This window comes from Schistocerca americana, chromosome 3 (genome assembly GCF_021461395.2).
Source record: "Schistocerca americana isolate TAMUIC-IGC-003095 chromosome 3, iqSchAmer2.1, whole genome shotgun sequence".
NCBI classification, from domain to species: Eukaryota; Metazoa; Arthropoda; class Insecta; order Orthoptera; family Acrididae; genus Schistocerca; species Schistocerca americana.
In genome coordinates, this window is record NC_060121.1 from 648,849,608 (window position 1) to 648,874,462 (window position 24,855).

At 43.6% G+C, this 24,855-nt stretch overlaps 1 protein-coding gene across 1 annotated transcript in view; it reads right to left on the reverse strand.

Annotated features, from left to right (window-relative positions):
- LOC124606271 (rho GTPase-activating protein 6) overlaps positions 1-24,855 on the reverse strand; it is a 1,145,472-nt gene that overhangs the window by 921,752 nt on the left and 198,865 nt on the right. The window contains exon 2 of the mRNA XM_047138251.1: positions 17,214-17,291. Coding sequence (XP_046994207.1) covers positions 17,214-17,291 — 78 coding nt within the window. The remainder of the gene's footprint in view (positions 1-17,213; positions 17,292-24,855) is intronic.

Below are 24,855 nucleotides of genomic sequence, written 5' to 3' on the forward strand. Positions count from 1 at the left end.
TGAATCTGCTCTCCTCCCAGAAGATCAAACAACCCCTCACCTCGTTGGTCCATTCCCTGACTTCTTGGCACCATCGAAAACGGTGCAATCAATTTGCGGGTCTCAACGGAACGCAACGTACTGGCCGTCGGGCAGACAAACCACCTTCAAGCAGCCGCTGTGTCACTGTGGAAAGTAAGATTGCGTGCCTTCCACTCCCGTTAAATGTGGTTCCAACTGCGTCCTTGTTTGACGTGGGTCCGTCCTTGCCTGTTGCACAATGTAACTGCCATCTTCTGCTGTAGGTGATCGTGGTGGTTCATCTCGTCTCCTTTGCGTCTGTGGTTCGGGATGCTCCCCATGCATGTAAAACAATGCTGTGAGCAGTACCAACGTCCTGGGCTACACTCGTCACACATCGTCCTCCTTCCGGTTTTTCCGATGATTCTTTCCCTAGTGAAGTCATCCAAATGCCGTCTCCTGGCCAAGTCGTAATGAACAACTGTTCGCTGTTGACACACAGTGTCTTGTCCCGTCCTTTAACTATCTCGTTTTGCGGGGCCAGACCCATTTGTCGCTATAGTCACGCTAACGTCATGCCTATTGCCGTGCAAGACTGGGAGACCTCTGGCAACAAGCTCCCGCATTTTCATTCATTTCCACCAATTAGTTAATATATTACGTTACTTTATCTAGCTCGTTATGAAGTTTTGCAGAGCAGTGTATTATTATTAGTACTAAATGACAAACACAGATCCTTCACGGCCGCACGTAGGCGTATAAAGTTGTGAAATTTATGTCACATGCAGAGGTTCCTTGAAGTTGTAAAACATTTAAGCTTCTAAGTCAAAGAATCAAAACATACAGCCGTTTATTTCACTGCCACATGTTTTGATTATCAAAACCTATAGGGTACTTCCCGTTGACTTAGAAATTTGGCAAGAAACAAGATTATAAGTACAGGAACAAATATAAAAATTGTTAATTTGTAACTATGTCACACCAAAAAATTTTTGTCATCCTCAAAAGTCTTGGAATTATCGGGACCAATATCTTGGCAGTATGGATTTCGAGAACGCAAAAATCGGAGAGATTCTCAATTCCCGAGACGGGTGAACTCAAAAATGGCCATGAGCACTATGCGACTTAACTTATGAGGTCATCAGTCGCCTAGAACTTAGAACTAATTAAACCTAACTAACCTAAGGACATAACACACATCCAAGCCCGAGGCAGGATTCGAACCTGCGACCGTAGCGGTCGCTCGGCTCCAGACTGTAGCGCCCACAACCGCACGGCCACTCCGGCCGGCGGATGAACTCATAACTAAGTTTGTATGGAACCTTCGGTAACCGAGTCCTGCTCGCGTTTATCCGGATTTTTTTTTTTTAGCGAATGGTCCTCGCCGATACCCCAGGAGCAACAGTGTCCCTAATTTGCTGGGAAGTGGCGGTGCGGTCCCCTACGGCACTGCGTAGGATCCTACGGTCTTGGCGTGCATCCGTGCGTCGCTGCGGTCCGGTCCCAGGTCGACGGACACGTGCACCTTCCGCCGACCACTGGCGACAACATCGATGTACTGTGGAGACCTCACGCCCCACGTGTTGAGCAATTCGGCGGTACGTCCACCCAGCCTCCCGCATGCCCACTATACGCCCTCGCTCAAAGTCCGTCAACTGCACATGCGGTTCACGTCCACGCTGTCGCGGCATGCTACCAGTGTTAAAGACTGCGATGGAGCTCCGTATGCCACGGCAAACTGGCTGACACTGACGGCGGCGGTGCACAAATGCTGCGCAGCTAGCGCCATTCGACGGCCAACACCGCGGTTCCTGGTGTGACCGCTGTGCCGTGCGTGTGATCATTGCTTGTACAGCCCTCTCGCAGTGTCCGGAGCAAGTATGGTGGGTCTGACACACCGGTGTCAATGTGTTCTTTTTTCCATTTCCAGGAGTGTATATATGTATGCAATTTCCCCACAATTTCGGAGCATTATGGGATGTAGCTACCAGCAAGTGACTTCAGATAGATGTATCATACCTGAAAAAACATGTGGACTCTTTCCCTTGTCAAATTGAGGCCGGCCATATATATCTTCCCAGCATTCACATTAAAAGGTTTACAAAAGTCACGAAAAACCCTACATGTGAGTAACTACACAGGGATTTGAGAGAGAGAGAGAGAGAGAGAGAGAGATTTAATGTGAATGCTGGGAAGATATATATGGCGAGCCTCAATTTGATAAGGGAAAGAGTCCACAGGTTTTTTTCAGGCATGATACATCTATCTGAAGTCACTTGCTGGTAGCTACATTCCATAATGCTCCGAAATAGTGGGGATGTTGCATGATACAAGTCAACTTCTGTTCCAAATAGTCTCTGGCATTTTCTGTGGGATTACGACCGGCTGACTTCGTGCCAGTCGAGGTGCGACAGGGTGCCTGAGCGTTGCTCAAAGCAGAAAGTAAGCGAGCAGTCCTGTGGCCACGGCCGTTGTCATCTTGGGTCTGCCCACAGCATACTCATCATAAAGATGCAGAAGAAAGGGCAACACTTCGTCCTCAAGAATGTCGAAATAAGCCAATTGGTTCGTGTCCATGATAATCTGAAAGAGTGGGTCGAAGTGATAGTGCACTAAACACCCCGCTCCCCCAAACTCGATAGAACCACCTTCGGCTTGAACTGCACACTCCACACACTGTGTGTTAACGCTTTGAGTCCCAATAAAATAAAAAAATTTAATTTTAAAATATTTCACAAAGCAATTAATTTAAGAAGAAATTGTTAAAACGTAAACAATCGGTTTTTTTTCAGGAAGTTAAAATCTGGAATATAACGTTACAATTAACCTTTATCGTTATAGTACGCAATGAATACCAGAAGTTGTTCGGAAAAAAATAGATAATCAGTTGTTTAAAGCAGATGGTTTCACATTGGAAGCACAGGGACAAGCAGTTTTCACCTACCGATCATTTCATGTGATATATTTGAAAGCAATTTCGCACTTATCCTTGATGCAATGCCTGCGTCTTTAAACTTGCGTGAACTCACAATGCCTAAAACAAATTATAGTCCTAAATAACAAGCATAATTGGGCAAAAAATTTAATAAACTTATGTAAAAATTACATACTGCCCCAGTGCTTTCATTCGCCCATACATGTCTGAAGGACATTGCAAAGTACATTAGAACAGCACAGTCCCTACAAGCTAGTATATCATTCCTAGTAACTGGGCTTCAGCTTTAATCATACGTTTCTTCCGGTACAGAACTCATTATCTGTGTGAGTACAGAATGTAGATAAAAGTGGTGACAAGTGGAAGTTTGGGTCTGTTGGGTAGCGCGCTCGGTTGGCCGAGCCGGGCAAGGCGATCGCCCGTGTCAAGCGCCTCAGGGAGCCACCTACACACTCGGTCCTTTGTGTCATTTGAAAAGACGTAAAAACGTGACTCGTTGGACCACACTACGTGCCTCCAATTAACTATGGTCCAGTATCAGTGTTGTTTGGTCCGTTGAGGAGGTGTGGTTTTTGTGACGCTTTCGGCAATGGCCGTTTGCGAGGTGCCCGACTCCAAATCTTTATTGTCTACAGTTTCCTTCGCAACGTTCGGTCGAAAGTTAGTCGAGACGGATCAACAGTCAATGAGAACAGCAATTCTAGTCGGGTATGAGACCGACTGTCACTGATAACGCGTAACATTCGTCTTCGGTGGTTATCGTTTAGTCTCTTTGAGCACATTATTCTGCCGTGTTACGTGGCGGCGAGTGGTGTGCTGTTCCTTGAAGACATGTTGGACAGTCTGCGCTGATACGCCAACAAATCGGTGAACTTCACTCACGGTGTTGCCAAGGCCAAGTCCTTTCTTCTATTTTGTCGCGTCTCAACGTCGACTTATATTTTGCACATATTTGTGATGTTATTGGCGTAGAGCATGGCAGAGTACGAGTGCACTGCTGTTACGTCACCTCACAAGGCGGCCTGCAAGCTTAAGTAAGTAAGTAAATCAGGCCCGCGGGTCACCATAGCTTGCCCATCCCTGTCGTGGAACATCAGAAACACTCTAACTTTGACTACAGAGCTTACAGTTAATACATTTACTGTTACTGGCTAAACCGTTTTCCACATTAATGTCGTTTTCGATAGTTCTACGAAACAAGAGACAATAAACAACAACTCACTTGTCAACATTACATTAATAAATTAAATAAACACTTAACTACACTAATAAATTTAAAGAGGTAACAGATTATTTCTTATCCGATTGCTGCCGGCAGTATGCAGTATGGCATGCATTTCTTCAGGTCTCCTACTGGATGACTGAGGAGGTCTAGCCAGTGGAAGAGCTTACATAGCTAGGTGTATCTGTATGAGCTAATACAATGTGAGTTGTATGTGTGAGTAACGTGAAATAGAGTATAAAAGTGCTTTACATTATTAAAAAGCTGTCAACAATAATTAAAAACTGTTTTAAAAATTAGTTATTACGAGATTAAATAGCGTCGACACATATACAGTCCGCGGGGTATAATCAATTTACTTAATTTCAAAGTTTGCATAAGAAGTCTGTCATCTACTCAGCGACTGGTCGTAGCTGTCGCCATAACAGTACTTGCTGAGCCATACTGCATTGTTAGGCGACGGCAGCGCCACCGATGACTTGTGGTATTCTAGGCAGACCAGCAACTACTACTTGTGGACGAGTCCGGAATCGGTTGCTAGACGACTACCGTTACATTGGGCTGCAAGACATCGCTGGGCAACGACAGCATGTACTTTGTTGAGGAGCGGGAAGATAATATATGAAGTGGTGGAAAATGTTAGATGTATACGATAATTGTGCAATGTAATGGATAAAATGACAGATAATAATACTAATACTAACAATTATTATTACTATTATTACTATGAAAGTGAAACAGTCATGCGTTTCGAAACTAAACAACTGTCATTTGTACGTAACATGAAACAGTAGGGTAGGGTAAGAGTCTCAAAGAGGGTCGTCGAAAATTGAGTAAAAAGCTGTCCTGCTACACCCATCTTACTCATTAAATTAATTTCAGGCTCTTTTCTAGAATTGCTGTAAATTTCAAGCTCCTTTGGAGCATTAATCTAACTTTTCCAGAGAATGGAGGATATGTAGATTGCCATTTGTACTGAATATAAACGATTTTTGGATGTTACGGGGTGATTACCAAAAGTAGATTTTATAGCCTGCGTGCCTTCCGTACGTCCTTTAAATAGTATTGTCAGTCTCCTGTTAGTTTGTCCAACATATCTTTTGGGGCAATCTGAATAACCGATCTTGTAGAAGGCTGAAGTTGTGTACATACCAGAATCTTTTTTGTTTACGTTGTGTCTTTATTTGTTCTTAAGTCGATTATCAAAGTTGAAAACTATTTTAATGCCAGTATTTTTAAAACCTTTGGCTATTTTTTGAGACCTTACCTCTATAAGTAATGGTAACAAATATTGTTTTCTTATTTATTTTGTATAATATGTTGATTAAGTTATTATCACAGTCATTGGTGAAAGCAGTTTGTTTTAATATTGTAATTTCTTTAGTAGTATTGGCTCAAGGGGAATTTACATAGCCTACGCCACATGCACATGTAGGAAGTATGTATTTGATAATATTAGTGACAGGAAGATGCATTAACGACGCTACTTGTGGCTGAAGACTTTCGAAAAATTAGTCCTATAGTTAATTCCATGGATGTTCTTCTTTAAGTTGTATTTAAGGGAGCATAAGGATTATTTTGCTAGCAAATTTGTTAACGCCTTCTTGATTTCCTTGGAATAAAATAATGTCATCTACATATCTTTTGTAATAAATGATTCGAGCAGCAAAATCATTATTTGGATCCAGAAATTTGCTCTCTGTATGTCTGTCAAAACCAACGCAAACCAGTCTTACACTTACAAATCTTACTATTAAATTCGAAGAAAATAAAAGATATATAAAATCAAGGAAATAGAGCAGCTCAATTATTTCGCTCATTATTTCGCTCTGAATTTACTGTAGGGCAATAAATTATTTTTATTTCCTGGCATTCATTGACAGGTATATTAGTGTAAGGAATCATATATCGAAAGAATCTAACCTGGCGTCATCTGGGATTGATACCAATATGTCTTTAACTTTCTCAAGAAATCAAACAAAATTTTTCACATTAAACGTGGTTTACAAAATATAAACTCTTTTCAGAATCAGGTTCAAGTCGCTGTTAATATCGTAGTGCGGAGCTCTTCTTTTATCAGAAATGGGTGTGTCTGGTGAGCTTATACTATCCTTATTACATGTCAATTTTGACCGTAAACCAGCAAGTACAATACATATTATACCTCATGATCCTTCTTTCTTAACCGATGTGTATGTAATCGGGTGTGCTTTTAATTCCAGAACGAGATAACTAGTAAAAGAGACTGAGAAACGACTGACAGGCAGAAATTCTTTTAGCAGTGTTAAGTACTGCAATATTTCATGCGTCACACTGAAATATTTCGCTTGAGATATAAATGAAATCGCTGGTTAAATTTGTTGGCAGTGGTTTTGTGCTCACGAAACGTAATTATATCTCCTGCCGAGATTAGCTTCCTTTGATGTGTATTCATTTCCTCTCCTGTGATAATTTGACTTGATGAAATGCTGGGTGGGCATGTGGTAAATGATTAGAGATTCATTCTAATTCCGACATATAATTAGTTCACTTAGAATGTCGCTTGTAACATTAGAACGTCCTGATTCCCTTATTCAGCGTATAGCAGGGTTTTCCTGCGGATGATGCTTCAATATTAAGTTTGTTTTACGCAGTTCTCTGTCAGATACATGTTGCCGAGGTTTACCGACCTCTAGAAAATAATCCTTTCCTAATATTTTATTAGAATTGTACTAGTAGCTGCTTTCATTTGGTACAATTTACGCATTTGGATCAGACGTCCAGGATAGCACAAATACCTGTCACTTCCTCGGACGAAGTAGTGATAACTGTATGCCTAGCGCTACAAAATCCCACAAATTCATTAATTTATAGGATACATCGTCAAACTAAGTTTCTGTATTCTCTTAGTCTGCTGATAGATTTTGCGAGTTCGGAACTCCTTGTGTATTAATCAATTCACTCCCTTGAAAAAGAATTTCAAACGTGAGCGATTCATTTTTAAAGCAAAACTGACCATATACTATCTGGATTTACTGTTAACTGGATTTACCACACCAACTTGTCTGTGTATTCCTTCTGAGTACAAACCCTCCACCCAGGCATACCCTTTATATTTTTGTGAAACAGGGCCTCACCAGCCATTCCTTGGATCCATTTAACTGTTTGATTACCTCACACGTCGAACAGTTATTACGTTTCTTTTCACTATGCTTTTATTAACTTTTTGATTTCTTCTCATATTCTAGGGTACTAGCTACTAAAGCCTTAAACCACTAGAGATTGATAAAATCTAGATACGCAGCTACAGGGAGAATATAACCCTGGAATTACTGGCAATAAGGACTTCCCAATGTATTTAATACATCACATGTGTTATGGTAGAATAAACCTGAATAAATATCGTAATTCTATGAATATTTGATAGCAACGATACAAAAATAGATAGAAGACTCGTCAAGGTGTCACTTGATAGGAAATGTAAAGAGTTACCAGACTATGTAACCATTTGTCATTAGTGAGAGCACCTAATTCATAGTGATCTAAAGCAACTGGAGATAGATGACTATGACTTAGGTGCACTCACTAATTACTTATATACCATGTAAACACAAACAAACACGCAATAAGCATGCAACAGGGTAAGACTAAGTAAATAACATCTTGAAATTGTGGTATTACAATAGATAACGTTTGATTAATAAACTTTTCAGAATTAAGAGTATATTTAATATAATAACTGGCACGTTGAATACCTATCATAATGGTACGAGGATCAGAAATACCATGTAATTAATGTATTACGTTACAGTTTCATATTAGACAGAAACTTTTACTTCTGTCGTTTGTATTCATCACCAAATACAATTAATTTATATAACTTTATCTGCGGTACATTAACAGTAGGATTGGGATTCAAGCTTGATTTTAAAAGGACACAGAATACGACGCGTATTTTGAGATGCGGATGAGCAAAACAGTAGCTGCTAGGCATTTTAGACTATTTTTTTGTTATTCGTGGGCCTTGTATAGAAGGATTGCTGTGAGACGATACTATATAAACACCGCCGAGCAAGCAGGTAAGGAAATCGAGATGGTTTCCATCGAAGTTGTTGCAGGGACTTGAATATGGGATACAACAAAATTTCATACAACTTTAGTGAACATGCAATGGTTCTGAACTTTGAATGGTTTCAGCCGTGATAAAAGGACTATTGTGAATATATTCCATGAGAATGCTACGTGTTTAGTAGCGATTTAGTGTAATTTTCTTTGCTCGCCTTTATGGCCAAACTTCGCACATCCAGACGCCTCACCGCACTTCCTTGCATACTCACAGACAAGAATGTCGCTAATAAAGTTCCGTCCCGTACATTTTTCTAATTACGTTTACTTGATTTAACACTCAGTGAAAAAAAAGTTTGTTCGGTGGTAGTGTTAGGTTAAAATACCCGAGTTCGATAATTCTCTTCCGGGTCTAGGTGTATTCTTTTTAATTTTCTGATACTGATCTGCCCAATAATGCTGTAGTACACTATTCCTTAAACGATACATACCCCATAACTACAATTTTGTAACGATGAACGTAATTACTGGCCAGACATGCTAGAAATTTATGAAGAGTAAAAATTAATTAAAAATACACTGACGGAAAACATAGCAACACCAAGAAAGAGGTGTGGGGCATAAACGAAACTTATTGGGCTTATTTCTACATCCGAAAGATGATGTATACTGAAATTTCGCACTGGTCGCACAAGATGAAAATCAGGTTTGCTTAAATATACGGTGTAACGGTATTGAGCGTTAGTTACCTTTGAGATTCTACGTGGTGAGTTGATGTTAAAAAAAATGCCTTTAAGGAGACAATGATGCCATTATCAAAACCCCACTGAGTTTAAAGAAGATCGTGTAATAGGGCTGCGAGAAGATGGATGTTCCTTCTGCGATATTTCAGAAAGACTTGACAGGAATGTAGTCACTGTACATAACTGCTGGCAGCGGTGGTCACGAGAATGTACAGTATCAAGAAGACTGGGATTTGAACGGCCACATAGCACTACCAACAGGGAAGATGATCGTGTTCGGCGTATGGCTCTCGCGCATTGTACTGCATCTGCAGCAGCAATCCGAGCAACAGTTGGCATCACAGTGCCACAAATCGATTTCTTCAATGACAGCTTCGAGCCCGACGCCCTGTAGTGTGTCTTTCACTGACCCCAAACCACCGCCACCTGTGACTTCTATAGTGTCAAGCGAGAGCTCATTGGAGGGCAGGGAGGAGGACTGTTGTGTTTTTTGAATAAAACTGGTTCTGCCTCGGTGCCAGTGATGGCCGTGTGTTGGTTAGAAGAAAACCAGTTGAGGGCCTGCAACCAACTTGCCCGTGATACACTGGTCGTATACCTGCAATTATAGTCTGGGGTACGGTTTGTTATGACAGCAGGACCACCCTTACGGTTACCCCATGCACACTGAATGTAAATTTATACGGGTGTTTCCACCCGTTGTTCAGCCATTCATGAACAGCATACCAGGGGGTGTTTTCCAACAGGATAACACTCGCGCACATACCGCCGTTGTAACCCAACATACTCTACAGAGCGTCGACATGTTGCCTTCGCCTGCTAGATTGCCATATCTGTCTCCGATCGAACACATTTGAGACGTTACCGGACGACAACTCCAGCGTCATTCTCAACATTAACAGTCCCTGTATTGACCGACCAAGTGCAACTCCATCCCACAAAATGTGGAACTCCATCCCACAAACTGAAATCTGGAACCTGTATAACACAATGCGTGCACCTTTGCATACTTGCGTTCAACATTCTGGAGGTTACACCCGTTGTTAATGTTACAGTGTTCATATTCACAATAGCTATCTCACGCTTACAATAACCTGTAATCTTGCAATGTTGATCACATATGTTACCTAGACAAATGTACCCCGAAATTTCGTTACTCTACATTAGTCACTTTTGGGTGTTACCATTTTTTTTTTTTTATCTCAGTGTATGCTATCAGCCAATGGCTCTGCCGCAGTGGTAACACCGGTTCCCGTCAGATATCCGAAGTAAGGCGCTGTCGTATTTGGTTAGCACTTGGATGGATGACTGCCGAGAGCTGATGGCAAGCGGAATGCATTTAGTGCTTGTGAAGGCGATTGAGGAGCTACTTGACTGAGAAGAAGCGGCTCTGGTCACGAAAATTGACAACGGCCGGGAGAGCGGTGTGCTGTGCACTTGCCCCTCCATATCCGCATCCAGTGTTGTCTGTTGGCACACGATGACATGGCGGTCGGTTGGCCGATGGACCTTCTGAGGCCTGTTCGGACGGAATTTACTCAACTCCTTGATAGTTGGTGGTTGGAGACACATCGTTTTTACAGGTAGTCTGCGAAAACTTGTGTTGACAATTCATGAATCTTGTATACGACTGGAGTTAACCTCCTCAGCGTCAGATAAGGCCTGAAGATAGTGCACTGAAGTGCTGAAACTGGTGGCCATATAATAAATAACATCGTAAGGACGGCTGTAGGTGTTCCATTTTATTACTTATTTCAAATATCTATTCCAGCTGACAGCTTTAATGCTGAAATGGTGTGCAAGGCGATACAATTTAATACACGTTTACAGTTAAACACGTAATTCATTTTACAGCAAAAGTTGCTATCAACTAGTTTATTTATTTGTGGTTTCTTCACGTACCAGGCTCACCCTCCCGATGTTTCCCCTAACCGTTTTTATTCTCCTTGTATTACCTTCATGGGGAAGAATAATATCATCTTTGCTAAGATTTTACCAGCTGAAGAAACAGCGATGTGTTACTTTTACAACGGTTAAATCTTTCGGAGTATAGCGCTCTGGTAAAATTACTCAGTATTTCCTTAGGTGTACCGAGTGAGAAGTGACAGTGCTGAAAACAGTGAACTCGGATTAGGGAGGTGTGTGGTAGAAATCTCCGTCAGATCATCCACCCTCTATCAGCCTATGATATCAATCACGGCACGCACTGTAAGGGGCAACAGACAACGCCTATTTGCAAAAGTGCGCCAACGCTGGGGAAACTTTCCGATTCCGCGACTGTAGAATCAAGTGGTTTTGAGGCGAATAAGTCGTCGAGCCATGTTCGGAGCACATTTTCATCCGGAATGGAAATTTCTTGAATATTGTTCGACAGAGAACGGATAAGGTGAAAATCTGAGGGTGCAAGATTAGGTGTTTAAAGTGGGTGCGGGATGACTTCCCAACCCAGCTCTTGCGTCATCGTGGAGTAGCACACTTAACGCTGTCTTCCTGGTCGTTGTTGTATTGCGTCTACAAGACGTTTCGGTCGTTGACAATAAATGTGAGCAGTGATGGTTACATCTCGGGCAAGCAATTCGTAGTAAACCATACCGCCGCTCTTCCACCACATGCATAAAATTATCTTTTGTGGATGCGGACAGGTAACTGCACAAAGACACCATTTCGCTCACCAGTAATGATACAGGATAGGAATGGTCGGTGTCGTTCACGACCTATTGATGACAAGCAAACAGAGATCCACATATGGCCATCCGCTGATTTTTGTGATTTTGGCTTAGAGCACGTGGTACTCACTCACCGGATTGTTGAACCTTCCCCATTACATGCAAATGTAGACCGAGGGTGAAATGATCACAGTTCATCACATTTGACAGTTCTCTAGAACAATGACGTGAATCATTGTGGATTAATGCGTTCCAACGACCTTCATCAAACCCCAAAGTTCTCGCTGAACGTCGAGACTCACTAACGTCAAAACGATCCTCCTTAATGTGAGAAAATCATCTTCTTGCCGTGCTCTGTCCAATGGCGTTATCCCCATGGGCGGCGCAAATGCAAATGTTTTTGTCTGCCTCGACTGCTGCCACCCCTCTATTGAACTAAAACAAAAGAATATGTCGGAAATGTTCCAGCTTCTCAACTTGGCACTCCATTTTCTAGGGCCTACAGCTCCAATCACCATCTCCACATTACAAAATGGCAATATGTAAACTCAAATGGCTACAGTGAACTCCAAAAAAATTACAATCGATAAAAAATAAACCCATACCACCATAATAGCAACATGCAAAACAAAAACGCTACGAACATATGCACCAAACTAATATATGTCATATCGTTCTTCCTGTGCCCATTCACGACTGAAGCAGGAAATGGGGGTGGGGCATGACTGGTAGATAATGTACCCTTCGACATACACAGTAAGGTGGTTTGCAGAATGTAGATGTAGATCACGTAGATCATGGGGCCAGCTCTCCCCCAGAAACCCGCGACTTAATTGAGACGAGGCAAAAGAGGTTTCAACGAGAACCACGTCAGGAGCAGTTTGGCGGTGTCCTAACGTGTGGCAATGAAGCCACATGTAGTTGAGCTTGACCGCGGGCCACGAGAGCGACGGGCCGGCTGGCGCGCCGGAGCCAGGGCAGAGCCACGGACTGAGGCCGCGGCCTACTTCGCCAAAATAAGGCGGCGCGCCTGCCGGCCTGAGTAAACACTGCCGCCGCAGCAAGACGAGCTGAGCTCACCACTCCGAGATGCAGGAAACCCTGTGGTGCCAGGCGAAGGGTGCTTTATGTTCCAATTACGAACTGCATGTGGATTCCCTCAACACAGCAAACGAATGTTGCAATTAACAAGCGAAAACTCACAGCGGTAATGACCATGGCAGGACACTCAAGACACTGGCACGACAGGTACACGTACGAGGGCCCTTCCGTAACTAATGCAACTAATGTATACCAAATTATTCCCCACTATTTTGACAATAAAACCCTATTTTTCAACATAATCTCCGTTCAGTGTTATGGCCTTACGACATCTTACTAGGAGGGCCTGAATGCCCACATGGTACCATTCCAATAGTCGACGTCGGAGCCAACATGTTGCTGCACCAATAACGTCCCCACCACCCCCACACAGTGGTTCCCGCGCAGTGCACATATGGTCCTTCACTGTTAGGTGGCGAGAAACCCAGAGGGCATGGACCTTTGAGTATCCCAAGTGCTGGACGAGTCTGTCAGCACTACCAACAGACACGTCCAGTTGAGCAGCGAGGTGTCTGATTGTGATCCGTCGATCACCTCGCCGCGCGGAGTGACCTCGCGGTTTGAGGCGCCATGTCACCGGAGGTTCGAGTCCTCCCTCGGGAATGGGACATAGTTACACTAGTGGCCATTAAAATTGCTACACCAAGAAGAAATGCAGATGATAAACGAGTATTCATTGGACAAATATATTATACTAGAACTGACATGTGATTACATTTTCACACAATTTGGGTGCATAGATCCTGAGAAATCAGTACCCAGGACAACCATCTCTGCCCTTAATAACGGCCTTGATACGGCTGGGCATCGAGTCAAACAGAGCTTGGATGTCGTGTACAGGTACAGCTGCCCATGCAGCTTCAACGAGATACCACAGTTCATCAAGACTAGTGACTGGCGTATTGTGACGAGCCAGTTGCTCGGCCACCATTGACCAGACGTTTTCAATTGGTGAGAGATCTGGAGAATGTGCTGGCCAGGGCAGCAGTCGAACATTTTCTGTATCCAGAAAGGTCCGTACAGGACCTACAACATGCGGTCGTGCATTATCCTGCTGAAATGTAGGGTTTCGCAGGGATCGAATGAAGGGTAGAGTCACGGGTCGTACACACATCTGAAATATAACGTCCACTGTTCAAAGTGCCGTCATTGCGAACAAGAGGTGACCGAGACGTCTAACCAATGGCACCCCATATGATCACGCCGGATGATACGCCAGTATGGCGATGACGAATACACGCTTCCAATACGCGTTCACCGCGATGTCGCCAAACACGGATGCGACCATCATGATGCTGTAAACAGAACCTGGATTCATCCGAAAAAATGACGGTTTGCCATTCGTGCATCCAGGGTCGTCGTTGAGTACACCATCGCAGGCGCTCCTGTCTGTGACGCAGCGTCAAGGGTAACCGCAGCCATGATCTCCGAGCTGATAGTCCATGCTGCTGCAAACGTCGTCGAACTGTTCGTGCGGATGGTTGTTGTCTTGCAAACGTCCCCATCTGTTGACTCAGGGTTCGAGACGTGGCTGCACGATACGCTACAGCCATGCGGATAGGATGCCTGTCATCTCGACTGCTAGTGATACGAGGCCGTTGGGATCCAGCACGGCGTTCCGTATTACCCTCCTGAACCCACCGATTCCATATTCTGCTAACAGTCATTGGATCTCGACCAACGCGAGCAGCAACGTCGCAATACGGTAAACCGCAATCGCGATAGGCAACAACCCGCCCTTTATCAAAGTCGGAAACGTGATGGTACGCATTTCGCTCCTTACGCGAGGCATCACAACAACGTTTCACCAGGCAACGCCGGTCAACTGCTGTTTGTGTATGAGAAATCGGTGTCCTTAGGTTAGTTAGGTTTAAGTAGTTCTGAGTTCTAGGGGACTGATGACCATAGATGTTAAGTCCCATAGTGCTCAGAGCCATTTGAATCACTATTTTATTTTATTTTTTTTTTTTTTTTGAGAAAAATTGGTTGGAAACATTCCTCATGTCAGCACGTTGTAGGTGTCTTCTTCCTGTCAGTTAAATTTGGCGTCTGTAACACGTCATCTGCGTGGTGTAGCAATTTTAATGGTCAGTAGTGTAGTTAGCGTAAGTTAGTTTACGTTACTTTAAGTAGTGTGTAAGTCTAGGGACCGATGACCTCAGCAGTTTGTCCCTTAAGAATTCACACACATTTGAACATTTCGATCACCTCGAATGAAAGTGTGCATAAGCTCCAAAAATGCAGAAATCACAGCTGAATGCAGCCCGTCGGCACACGGGTGATCCGACAGGTTTGCACGCCCTTGTTGCGATGATGACAGGCGCCTTGCCCAACGACTCAGCGTGCTTTTGTTCACTCCTGGGTCGCCGTAGACATTCTTAAAGCGCTTATGAGTATGTGCGATGCTCTGGTTTTCCACCAAAAGCCTCATGACAGCTCTCTGCTTGGAAAGCATCTCCGTTGCAGACGTCATTTTGACATTATAGTCGGAACGGCATGAAACTATAGGCGATAATGCGGGATATTCCACGATGTCTCATAACAAATTCCGCATTTTTTCAATTGACGCTGGCCGAGAAAAAAAAAATGTGACACATTACACATTGAACGCCACTCATAAGTTCCGGCCACGCTTTCGACTCCAGCCCGCCACCAGCAGTGCAAGTTGGATCTTTGACAATGACAGCCATTCGTGCTGGTAAAATATCAGAAAAATCATTAAACAAACGTCGGCCGAAGAGCCCGAGACGAAAGCTAACAGGCAGTACGTCGGAATAAATATTGTTGGGATGACTCCGTGTGAGTTCGAAACTCCCTAATTTTACTTTCATGATCTTTTATCGAGTTATATGTAGCAGAAAGTAATGTATTGGTTGACTGTTCTTGAACCGTACACTATCGCAGTATCAGCAGTAAGCCACGTCCTGATGCGTAATGTCACGCTTGTAGTTTCTGTCACTGCAGATGGCTCAGTATGTCAGTGACGCTGTCGCACTTTACTAAACGAACCTGTAACGACTGTGTGTAAACATTCCCTGTGTATAATTCCCTAGCAGACTACACCTGTGTGTCGGACATGACTCGAATCTGGCTCTAAGCATCACTCACGACGCATCCTTACAGTTTTACTTCCGCCCGATACCTTACACAAGTTTTCCTGCGTACCTTTCGGAACTCTCACTCCTGAAAGAAAGGACACAGCGCAGAAAATCCAGAGGGACTGTTCCCAGAACGAGTTTTCACTCTGTAGTACAGTGTGCAGTGATCTGAAACTCCCTGGCAGAGGTTACAAGTTCGAGTCCCGACCCGGCACACCGGTTTACTCTAAAAGGAAATGTCAAGTTGGTGCACAGCCCGCTGCAGAGTGAAAACTCATTCTTGATTCGCTATGCATCATTCTCAGGTTTGAGTTATTGCTCAGATGAAACCTTCCGCTATCTTCCTTAGCAGCAATACCAGCTGCCGATGCGTTTGTATATCTCTTTGTACATTATGTTCAATGGGTTTGTCATCTTTAACTGATGACAAGCCTGTCATTGTGAACAAGTGCGACTCGCGCTTAGGCTGTTCATAGCTTCTCCCTTTCGTCATCCTCACCATCATCACGACCAAGACATTAGTAGGAAGGACTTTATGAACATTGATAGAGCCTTAATGTTTGCCATGGAATTAATTGACTGCCACTCCACCTAGGTTTTAGAAAATTGCTTTGATACAATTAGTTTAAGATCTTCTTATCAGTTTCCGTTTCTCTCTCTGTAAAACACCAGTTTAAAGTAAAGAAGTAATACATGAATGACATTAAACGTGACTGACTCCGAGATACGCCTTTTTCTGCAACAGTGTAGTAAAATGCATGCAAAACAGTTGTACACAAATAACAATGTGCAGACTGTGTGAACCTAAGCGAATGCAAACCAATGCATAAAATATCAAGAAATGCAACCGTGCAAACGATACAACTACGTTATGTTAAGGAATAAAACCATTACTTTCAGAATGTCTTAGATTAATTCAGAATGTCTTAGATTAATTGCAGGTTGACTTTCTCGAAACATGTACGCAAAGAGAATTTTCTGGCAGCACTGAAGGTAGCTGATTTGGATAACGTAATTTTTTAAAATGTTAACACATTTTCTTTGGATTACTGTTTGATACTCTAGGTCCAGTAATAAATGAAGAAAGTCTTTGTTAATTTTTTCCAAAATAGCAGAGTTTAACCAACGTTATATTCCAAATATGAAACGTTACATTATTGTGACGTATTGGTCAAGGAATAACGGTATTTGAGAAAAAAGTTACTGCCTTTAACTGCTGCTGCAACAGAGAAGCTTTAACAAATAAGCAGAACAAAGTTTAACATTGACAAAAGAGCGACAAGGGCATTGGAAACTTGCGTACGCTACGCCACAGGCTCACATCGACAGCAGACGAGTCACACACATTGGGTGGGCTGCGCTGGCGGCTCGCTTGCAGCGATCTGGCAGAGTAATGTCGCTTACCGAAGAGGCGTGACCGGGTCTCGATGAAGTGCAGCGCCGCGGGAACCCCCATCTGTAGACTCCAGTCGCTCTTAGTTTCTGCTGGAACATACACACACTGCATCAGAAACGGTCTCCCCGTCAACAGTATTTACATACATAACATGAGACCACAAACCTACAAAAATACAAAAGTGAACATGCACGAAGCTCTCAGTCTCGCTCAAGTGTCTAGATTCATACTCTGCCTAAAGGTGACTTAAAGCCGAAAACTGATTCGAACATCACAATGGTGTTAACTGACAATGGCCCTGTTGAAAATGGTATACTTCCACCTGACTTCCTTTGAGAAACTTGGAATATCCCACATACACGTATTTTTGGTAGAGAATCAGGAAGCGACTAGTGACAGAAAAGTTTCTAGGACGAGTTGAGGACAGTACTCTGAATATTTGGCACTAACTCAATTACTCGCCAACGGTCTTGCTGCAGTGGTAACACCGGTTCCCGTCAGATCACCGACGTCAAAACGCTGTCGGGCTTGGTGAGCACTCAGTGCGTGACAGTACGGGACTGCCGACGACTGTCGGCAAGCGGGCTGCCCTTAGCCCTTGTGAGGTAAATTGGCTAACTACTTGGTTGCGCGGCTCCCGTCACGAAAACGGACAACGGCTGGGAGAGCAGTGTGCTGACCACATGCTCTCTAAACCCGCATCTAGGACACCTACCGACACAGCGACGGTCAGTACCGTTGCGCCCTCCGAGGCCTGTTCGGACGGAGTTTACTTATCGAGCCTCGCATTTTTACGACTTCCCTATAAAATGTTGTTGAGCCATTAACACCTTTATCTCTGTGCAATTAATAATCAGTGAAATTTTCGTAAAGACTTTTCGAACTGCCTTATCAAATAGTCTCTATTTTACGAGCCGATTTCGATGGGCAATCGTTTCTGGTGGCATTCATAGCATCGATATACCGTATAATCATAACTGTGTCCACCATTAGCGGGATATTCAGTCGGTTTTTCGGAAACTATAACTCCCGCTTTTTATTTATTTTTTACTTAAGTTTTTCCCTAAATAGATCATGTCTCTCTCCATATTACACCATCAAGCAAAGTAAAGCCCCACTTTCTGCCTCTGATGGGCCAGTCGTAACTGACCGCCGTTTTATACTACAATGAAGAGCCTTCCATGGAGATTTGTTCTAACTCAGCACATGCTTAATATGTCCACCATTTCGTTTCCTAACTTCCTTCAAACGAACACTGAAGTTAGTGATTACGACACATGTCTTCCGTAATTTCACTGCAAGCTTGAAGAATAAGTCTTCTGAGCTCCATTAAATCACTTGGACGTTTCGGGAAATTTTTTTCCTTTGGGTACCCCCAAAGAAAAAAGTCACATCGATTGAGGTCTGGACTATTGGGGGGCTAATTTTGTCCGTCATTGAAGCGACCCGGAAACCTGAGTGTCTGGAAATTGCTGCCCACGCTGTAATCCGCGGAGCATAATGTTGTCGTTTATGAAGCACTTGTGGGTTTTCAGTGGCCCAAAAGCGTACATTTTGTTTGTTAACCACACCGTCTAAATGAAAGTGCGCCTCGTCTGAAAACCAAAAGTTGTTGAGAGTTTCTCCCTATCCTCCGCCCACTGAGCAAACAGTAGTCTCTGCTGCTTGTGTTCTTCAGTGAGCTTCTGTGCACAGGTCATCTTGTATGGGTACATATGGAGGTCACTTTTAAGAATGCGTTGAACGGAGCGTCTGGATATTCCCAGTTGCACTGCTGTCTTTCTACACTATTTCCCGGGGCTACTCTGTACAGCAACTCGTACCGCTTCAATTCTCCGGCGAACAAACAGGCTTAGGCCGAGGTCGCTTCGCGTCCAATACTGTTTCTTCCTGTACAAATTTATCGTACAACCTGTGGATGGTCTTCTTGCAAGGGACCCATCGTATGTTAAACTGTTGTCGAAAACGCCTCTGAGTCACAACAAGGCTTTTCGTTACATGAAAAAGTAGCACAATTGCCGATCGTTGCTGTGTCGTCAGTCTTCCATTGTCAGCCATTGCTGCTTACTAGTCTCCTAGCGGCAGTATCGTGAATTACACGTCATTTCGTAATTCATTTGTTTTTCCAAGCTGTGCTGGTTCTGCTGTAGAGATCCCAGCGGGATATCTAATGTGTGTCGTAAATTGTGAAGGAAACAATTGGTAACACATTTCGTGCGCCACCCTGTATGTGAATCGAACCCAGATCTCACAAATCTCAACAGACCACCAAACTTCAAAGAGCATTTTTCTTCCTACCACTTTTTTCCAGCACTGTGCTTTTTTAAATTATTTATTCATTTTTATTTTTTGTTGTTGAACATGAGAGGAAACATAAATTTTATTCCAAAGAAACAATTCACGAAATCAGCAGATGAGTCAGAAAATTCAAATGAGGAAAACTGACCGTTCCTTGATTAGCAGATAGAAGGCACGGATGATGAGATATGAGTACATGTAGGCGAGCCAGCCGCGCCAGACACGGCTGAATGGGGAAGCGCGCGAAACCCCACGGAGGTAATTGGCGAAATGACGCGGTAGCATGGACGTCTTTCAATCACCGCTTGCTCATTCTGTAGGAGGGTCCAAGATTCGAGCTGCGATTTGTCCTCGTCTCCACAAAGGTAAGTGACGTTCATTCTTTGACGAGACTACAGCATGAGTCTTGGCTGGAAGGAAACACACGTCCTCCTGCCGAATGAAAGCATACTGTTCGATTACGGATGGAGGGGCGCGGAGGCAACAGGCTATCATTTGCGGCCCCCGTGCCCAGACTTCACGAACACCGTCGCAGGTCAGGCGATGGTCGTCATTGTCCACCGAGTGACAAGTGGAGCTTAAAAGTATATCCATCAAACCAATCGCATGCAAATTCTGTTTAGTGGCGAATTTCCACAGGCGACGTGAAACCAAGACACTCAGACTAATATCAGGAAGTACGGCTGATGAAGGTTGTGCGACACCGCTGTCCACTTCGTTAATGGATACTTGATCTCAACATTGTTGCGAGGTACTCCTCACAGTAATTGAACGTAGAAATCCGACGGGTTTGGGAAGAAGGGGGGCGCGACGTGTACATGGAAGCGTGCATAACTAAGGTCCACAAAAAAGGCAGAGAGTTGTGCGAATAGAGGCGCAACTTGTGCTCCCGACACCGGCGGGGAGATAGAGGCCGGCGTCTAAACGTCCGAGAGTTGTAGCGTGAGTGAGTTCCCTGTGCTCGTCCATGATGTTCAGGTATGAGGCCTCCACACGATATCGAGCGTTGGTGAGTCCAAGAACCCCGGCTTTCTGCGGAAGGGTGAGTGTATCGTATTTGACATTAGATATGTTACCAGCCGTCAGAAAGTAGCCCAATGCGGCCTGTAGGCTGCGACAAATCGCCAGCGAAGGACAAATGCTATGTGCATTACCTTGGGAGTTACATGGTTCAAATGGTTCAAATGGCTCTGAGCACTATGGGACTTAACATCTATGGTCATCAGTCCCCTATAACTTAGAACTACTTAAACCTAACTAACCTAAGGACAGCACACAACACCCAGTCATCACAAGGCAGAGAAAATCTCTGACCTCGCCGGGAATCGAACCCGGGAACCCGGGCGTGGGAAGTGAGAACTCTACCGCACGACCACGAGCTGCGGACGGGAGTTACATGGACGTTCAGATATTCCACACGTTGCAATCCATCAAGGCAACGGAGGCGATGTTGCTGAACGGTCGCGCGGGTGACTTGGGGTCCACGCCGAAGTTGACCGCTGCGGTGTGGCCGGTGGTAGACATAAAGACGACGCCAAGGTACCGGAAGCTCGGGTGTCCGGGCGTTGTCGGTTTCCTTGACTCTGGAGCCGTTACTTCTGACTCAAGAAGCTCCTGTTTCTCGTCAAGTTAAGAGTCCTCCCACCATGGAAAAATCTTTGGTAGTTCCGGGAATCGAACCTGGGTTCTTCAAATGGCATCCAGACAAGCTGACCACTAAGCTACAGACGCTGTCTATACTATGGCCTCTGTTGCCTGAGTAGCATGACTGTTTCAAAATTTTCCTCCACAAATCTTGTTGCATTACCTTTGGATAACGTGCTCAAGAAGATTTAATTGTCGAAAGTTCTTGAGTTATAAGACACGATCGTTATATGCCAGTGAATCTTGTACTGTGGGGAAACCGGAAAAGAAGAAATTCGAAGCGTTTGAGATGTGGTGTGCAGAAGGATGCTGTGATCTGAATGGACTTATAAGATGAGTGATCAGGAGGTTCTCCGTAGAATCGATGAGGAAAGAAAGATATGGAAAGCCTGGGTATAAGAGTAGAATGTCTTAACACGTGTTAAGACATAAGGCAATAATTTCCACTGGTATTATAGTGGAAAAGGGAGGGTGAAGGAGCATGAGGAGGAGGAAGAGGAGCGAAAGGAAGAGCTGGAGGAGGAGGAAGACGAAGGGAATGTATCAGAGGGCGATGGGCAGAAATGTAAAAAGGAAATCGTGACCAGATTAGAGTTGGACTGAATTGAGTAAACAGTTCCATGAGTTCTACCTCTCACTGAGAAACTTCTTTTTTACTTTTTAAGTCACTTTTGGTATCCCAATCATACCACTGCAAATGGACTGTATGGCATGTATTTTGAATTCGTTGTTTTGTTTGTACGGTATTGCGTTAATATAACAATCAGTGCGACTTTGGACTGTATGTTATTCTATGTTGAGAATCGTAAAAAAAAAAGAATTACTGAAATGTATATGTACCTTTCACTTAATTATCACTAAACATTTGGGCAACGACTTAATATATTTTCCTTAAAACTGACGCATTTAAGGAGTCTGGTTCGCTGTAGTAACGATGGTCTGCTGAGTATTATAAATATACATATACACGTATTTGTTTAATTTTATTATTTACATAACTTGTAGAAGGTGCTTCTTTTTCGATGTCTACTTGCAGTTCTGTTGTCACATCTGGGCGAAACATTTTTTTAAATTTACTTTCATTCAGAATGTGCCCTTATAGGCAGTTAATCACAGGAATCGGATTATTACAATCGGTTTTGGCAATTCGTGGTAGACATTATTTAAGTCTACCTTGGTACGATGTAACATAGGATTTACGAAGGACTACTTCGATACAAAACAATATTTACAACCAGATTCAAAAATGAGTAAACAAGACGAAAATGGAACGCAGGATAAATATTGGTAGTATACTATATAAATCCCACTGGTAACACAACAAGAAATGATGAGTCGCCGTTGGTACACATTTCGGATATTCCCAATTCAGTCTACATTAATGACTATATGTCTAAACTAACAGCAACACGTTCTTTGTATGTTTTTGTGAATTGTTTCAAAAGCTGCGGATAGAGAATTGAAGATCTGTGCAGATCTATAAGTATCATCCAGACAGAACAGGAGAAAAATTTACAAGAACCAGCGTTGTGTATTACACCCACACGTATAGATATACCACTATTCAGATACGTACACATAGGATGTACACATGTACACTTGTACACATGTACACATGGTACACTTAGAGGCTGAGCGTTCCATATTCTCCGGAGTAGCACTTGGGGGTATAGTCAGTTAATTGAGCTTTGGTCTTCCCCTGGAGTTGCAAGTGCCAGAAGCATCAGATTAGCAGCGCAGGGAGCTAAATCTTGATGTTGGCACTGTTGACGAGCTCGTACAATAGCTTATACGTTGCGGTATCGTTGGATGCTAACAGGGTTTGGAGGCTGCTTGGGGATTAATGACCAAGAGCCCGAAGATTACTTGCAGGTCGAGCCGATAGAGGTGTTTGTTTAACTTCGAATGACTAAGTGTCGTGAAGCTCCTCAATGTATTCTTCGACTCGGGCGATGAACTAGTGCGTAGTAACTGCTATTGATTTCAGATGTCCGCGACCATTCCTCTTGCCAGACCCATGACAAACGCTTTCTGAGCGTGGGTATCATATCTAGGAGAGGGAGTTTATCATCTTTAATAGCTTCAAACAGAGATGCCTACTTTGATAGGGCATCTGCTTCTTCATTTCCAGGTATCCCACAGTCGTCTTTCTCCCATACCATCACGATGTTGCAACAGTTCCTCTACACCCGAAACACAGTCAGTTGTTGGGTTTGGTACAACTATTTTGATGCCTTCTCATCATTTCTAGGGCTGACATACTATCAGAGATGATAACTACTGTATCTGCTGTGAATGTCTGTGCGAATGGTCGGGCTTCCAAAATGGCATCGGTTCAGCTGCCGTAAGAGTGGAGTGTAGATCCATCTTGTATGGGCCGTGTTGTTTGCTTCAGGACACCCAATAAGCACTAACAGCGCGTTCATTAGACTTGAAGTAAAGCTGTATACGCCACGCGTGCATCGTGATAGCGAGGTTGGAATTCCAACGCCGTTGCGTTAGTTGATCCTGGTTTTGACACGTTAAACTGGTCCGGGCATCAATCTGCGGAGTTGATATTCCATATGGGCTGGTGCCTTAATGTTTCCATCTGTTCATCCGCGACGGGCATAAGTTGCTTATTTGTCCAATATCTCCCACATACGCAGTAAGATGTTAATTCCCGGATTTATTCGTCAAGGGGCTCATATTCGTCGAAATAGTGCCGCAGGAGGAATTTCTTGCAGAATAATGTTCGTCGCAACTTAAACGGTGGCTCATTGTCTGTAACCAGTAATTCGTTGGTTGGTGTTTAAATGAACGCCCCACTAATTATATGCAAGGATTTATACTGCATAGTGTTGTGTCTTTGGATCGTGGACTCCAATGATGATCCGTAGTGTAGATGTCTGTCACCAAAGTGAACTGACCGATCACAGTCCCACCACACTCCTGTCGTAGCTCTGATGAGATTGCAGGCTGTTTCACATCTGGTAATGATATGTCGGATATGAGAAGCCCGTCTTAGCTTATCGTTGATAATCGTCCCAAGATATTGAATTGTCTCCGCAACTGAAACGTTCCAGTTGCATTGTTTCGGGTAGAGGAAGCCTATGGCGAGTAAATAACGTAAAAGTAGACTTGCTATCAGATGATTTCGAAGCCTCTTTCCGTAAATCAATCATGTAGACTTACGAGCGCAGCATGCGTTTACAAATGACACGGCTGAATAGTACTGGCTTCGGAATACATGCATACGTCATCTATATGTTGTAATATTTAGTAGTGTAGTTTCGTGTTGCAAAATGATTGTCTTCCTATTGCTCAGGAAGCTTACAACATTGTGCATGAGTGGCTTTCAAATCTGGAGTTCCTTCAGTTTTTTCCCTAAGACTGACAAGGCGACGTTGTATGCTGTAATCCAGTCTATGAACGCAACTACCATGTAATTATTTCGAGAGAAATTTAGCTTTATGTCGGTAACCAACCGTAACAGAATTTCAGTTGTCCCTGTTCCTTTTCGAAGCCAAGTTCTTTTTCCGGGACGTATTTATTGTTTTCAGACTAGGGCAAAATTTCACTGCACTGTTGTTACTGCAATTGATCCTCCTGCTAGGATAGCTCAGGAGTCATGGGACGCTATGTAGGTGCCAGCGTAATGGGGGTGTTTGGGTTCATAGAGAGTTATATTTGGATCACATATTCTATTGGTCAGTAACGTAGAGACTG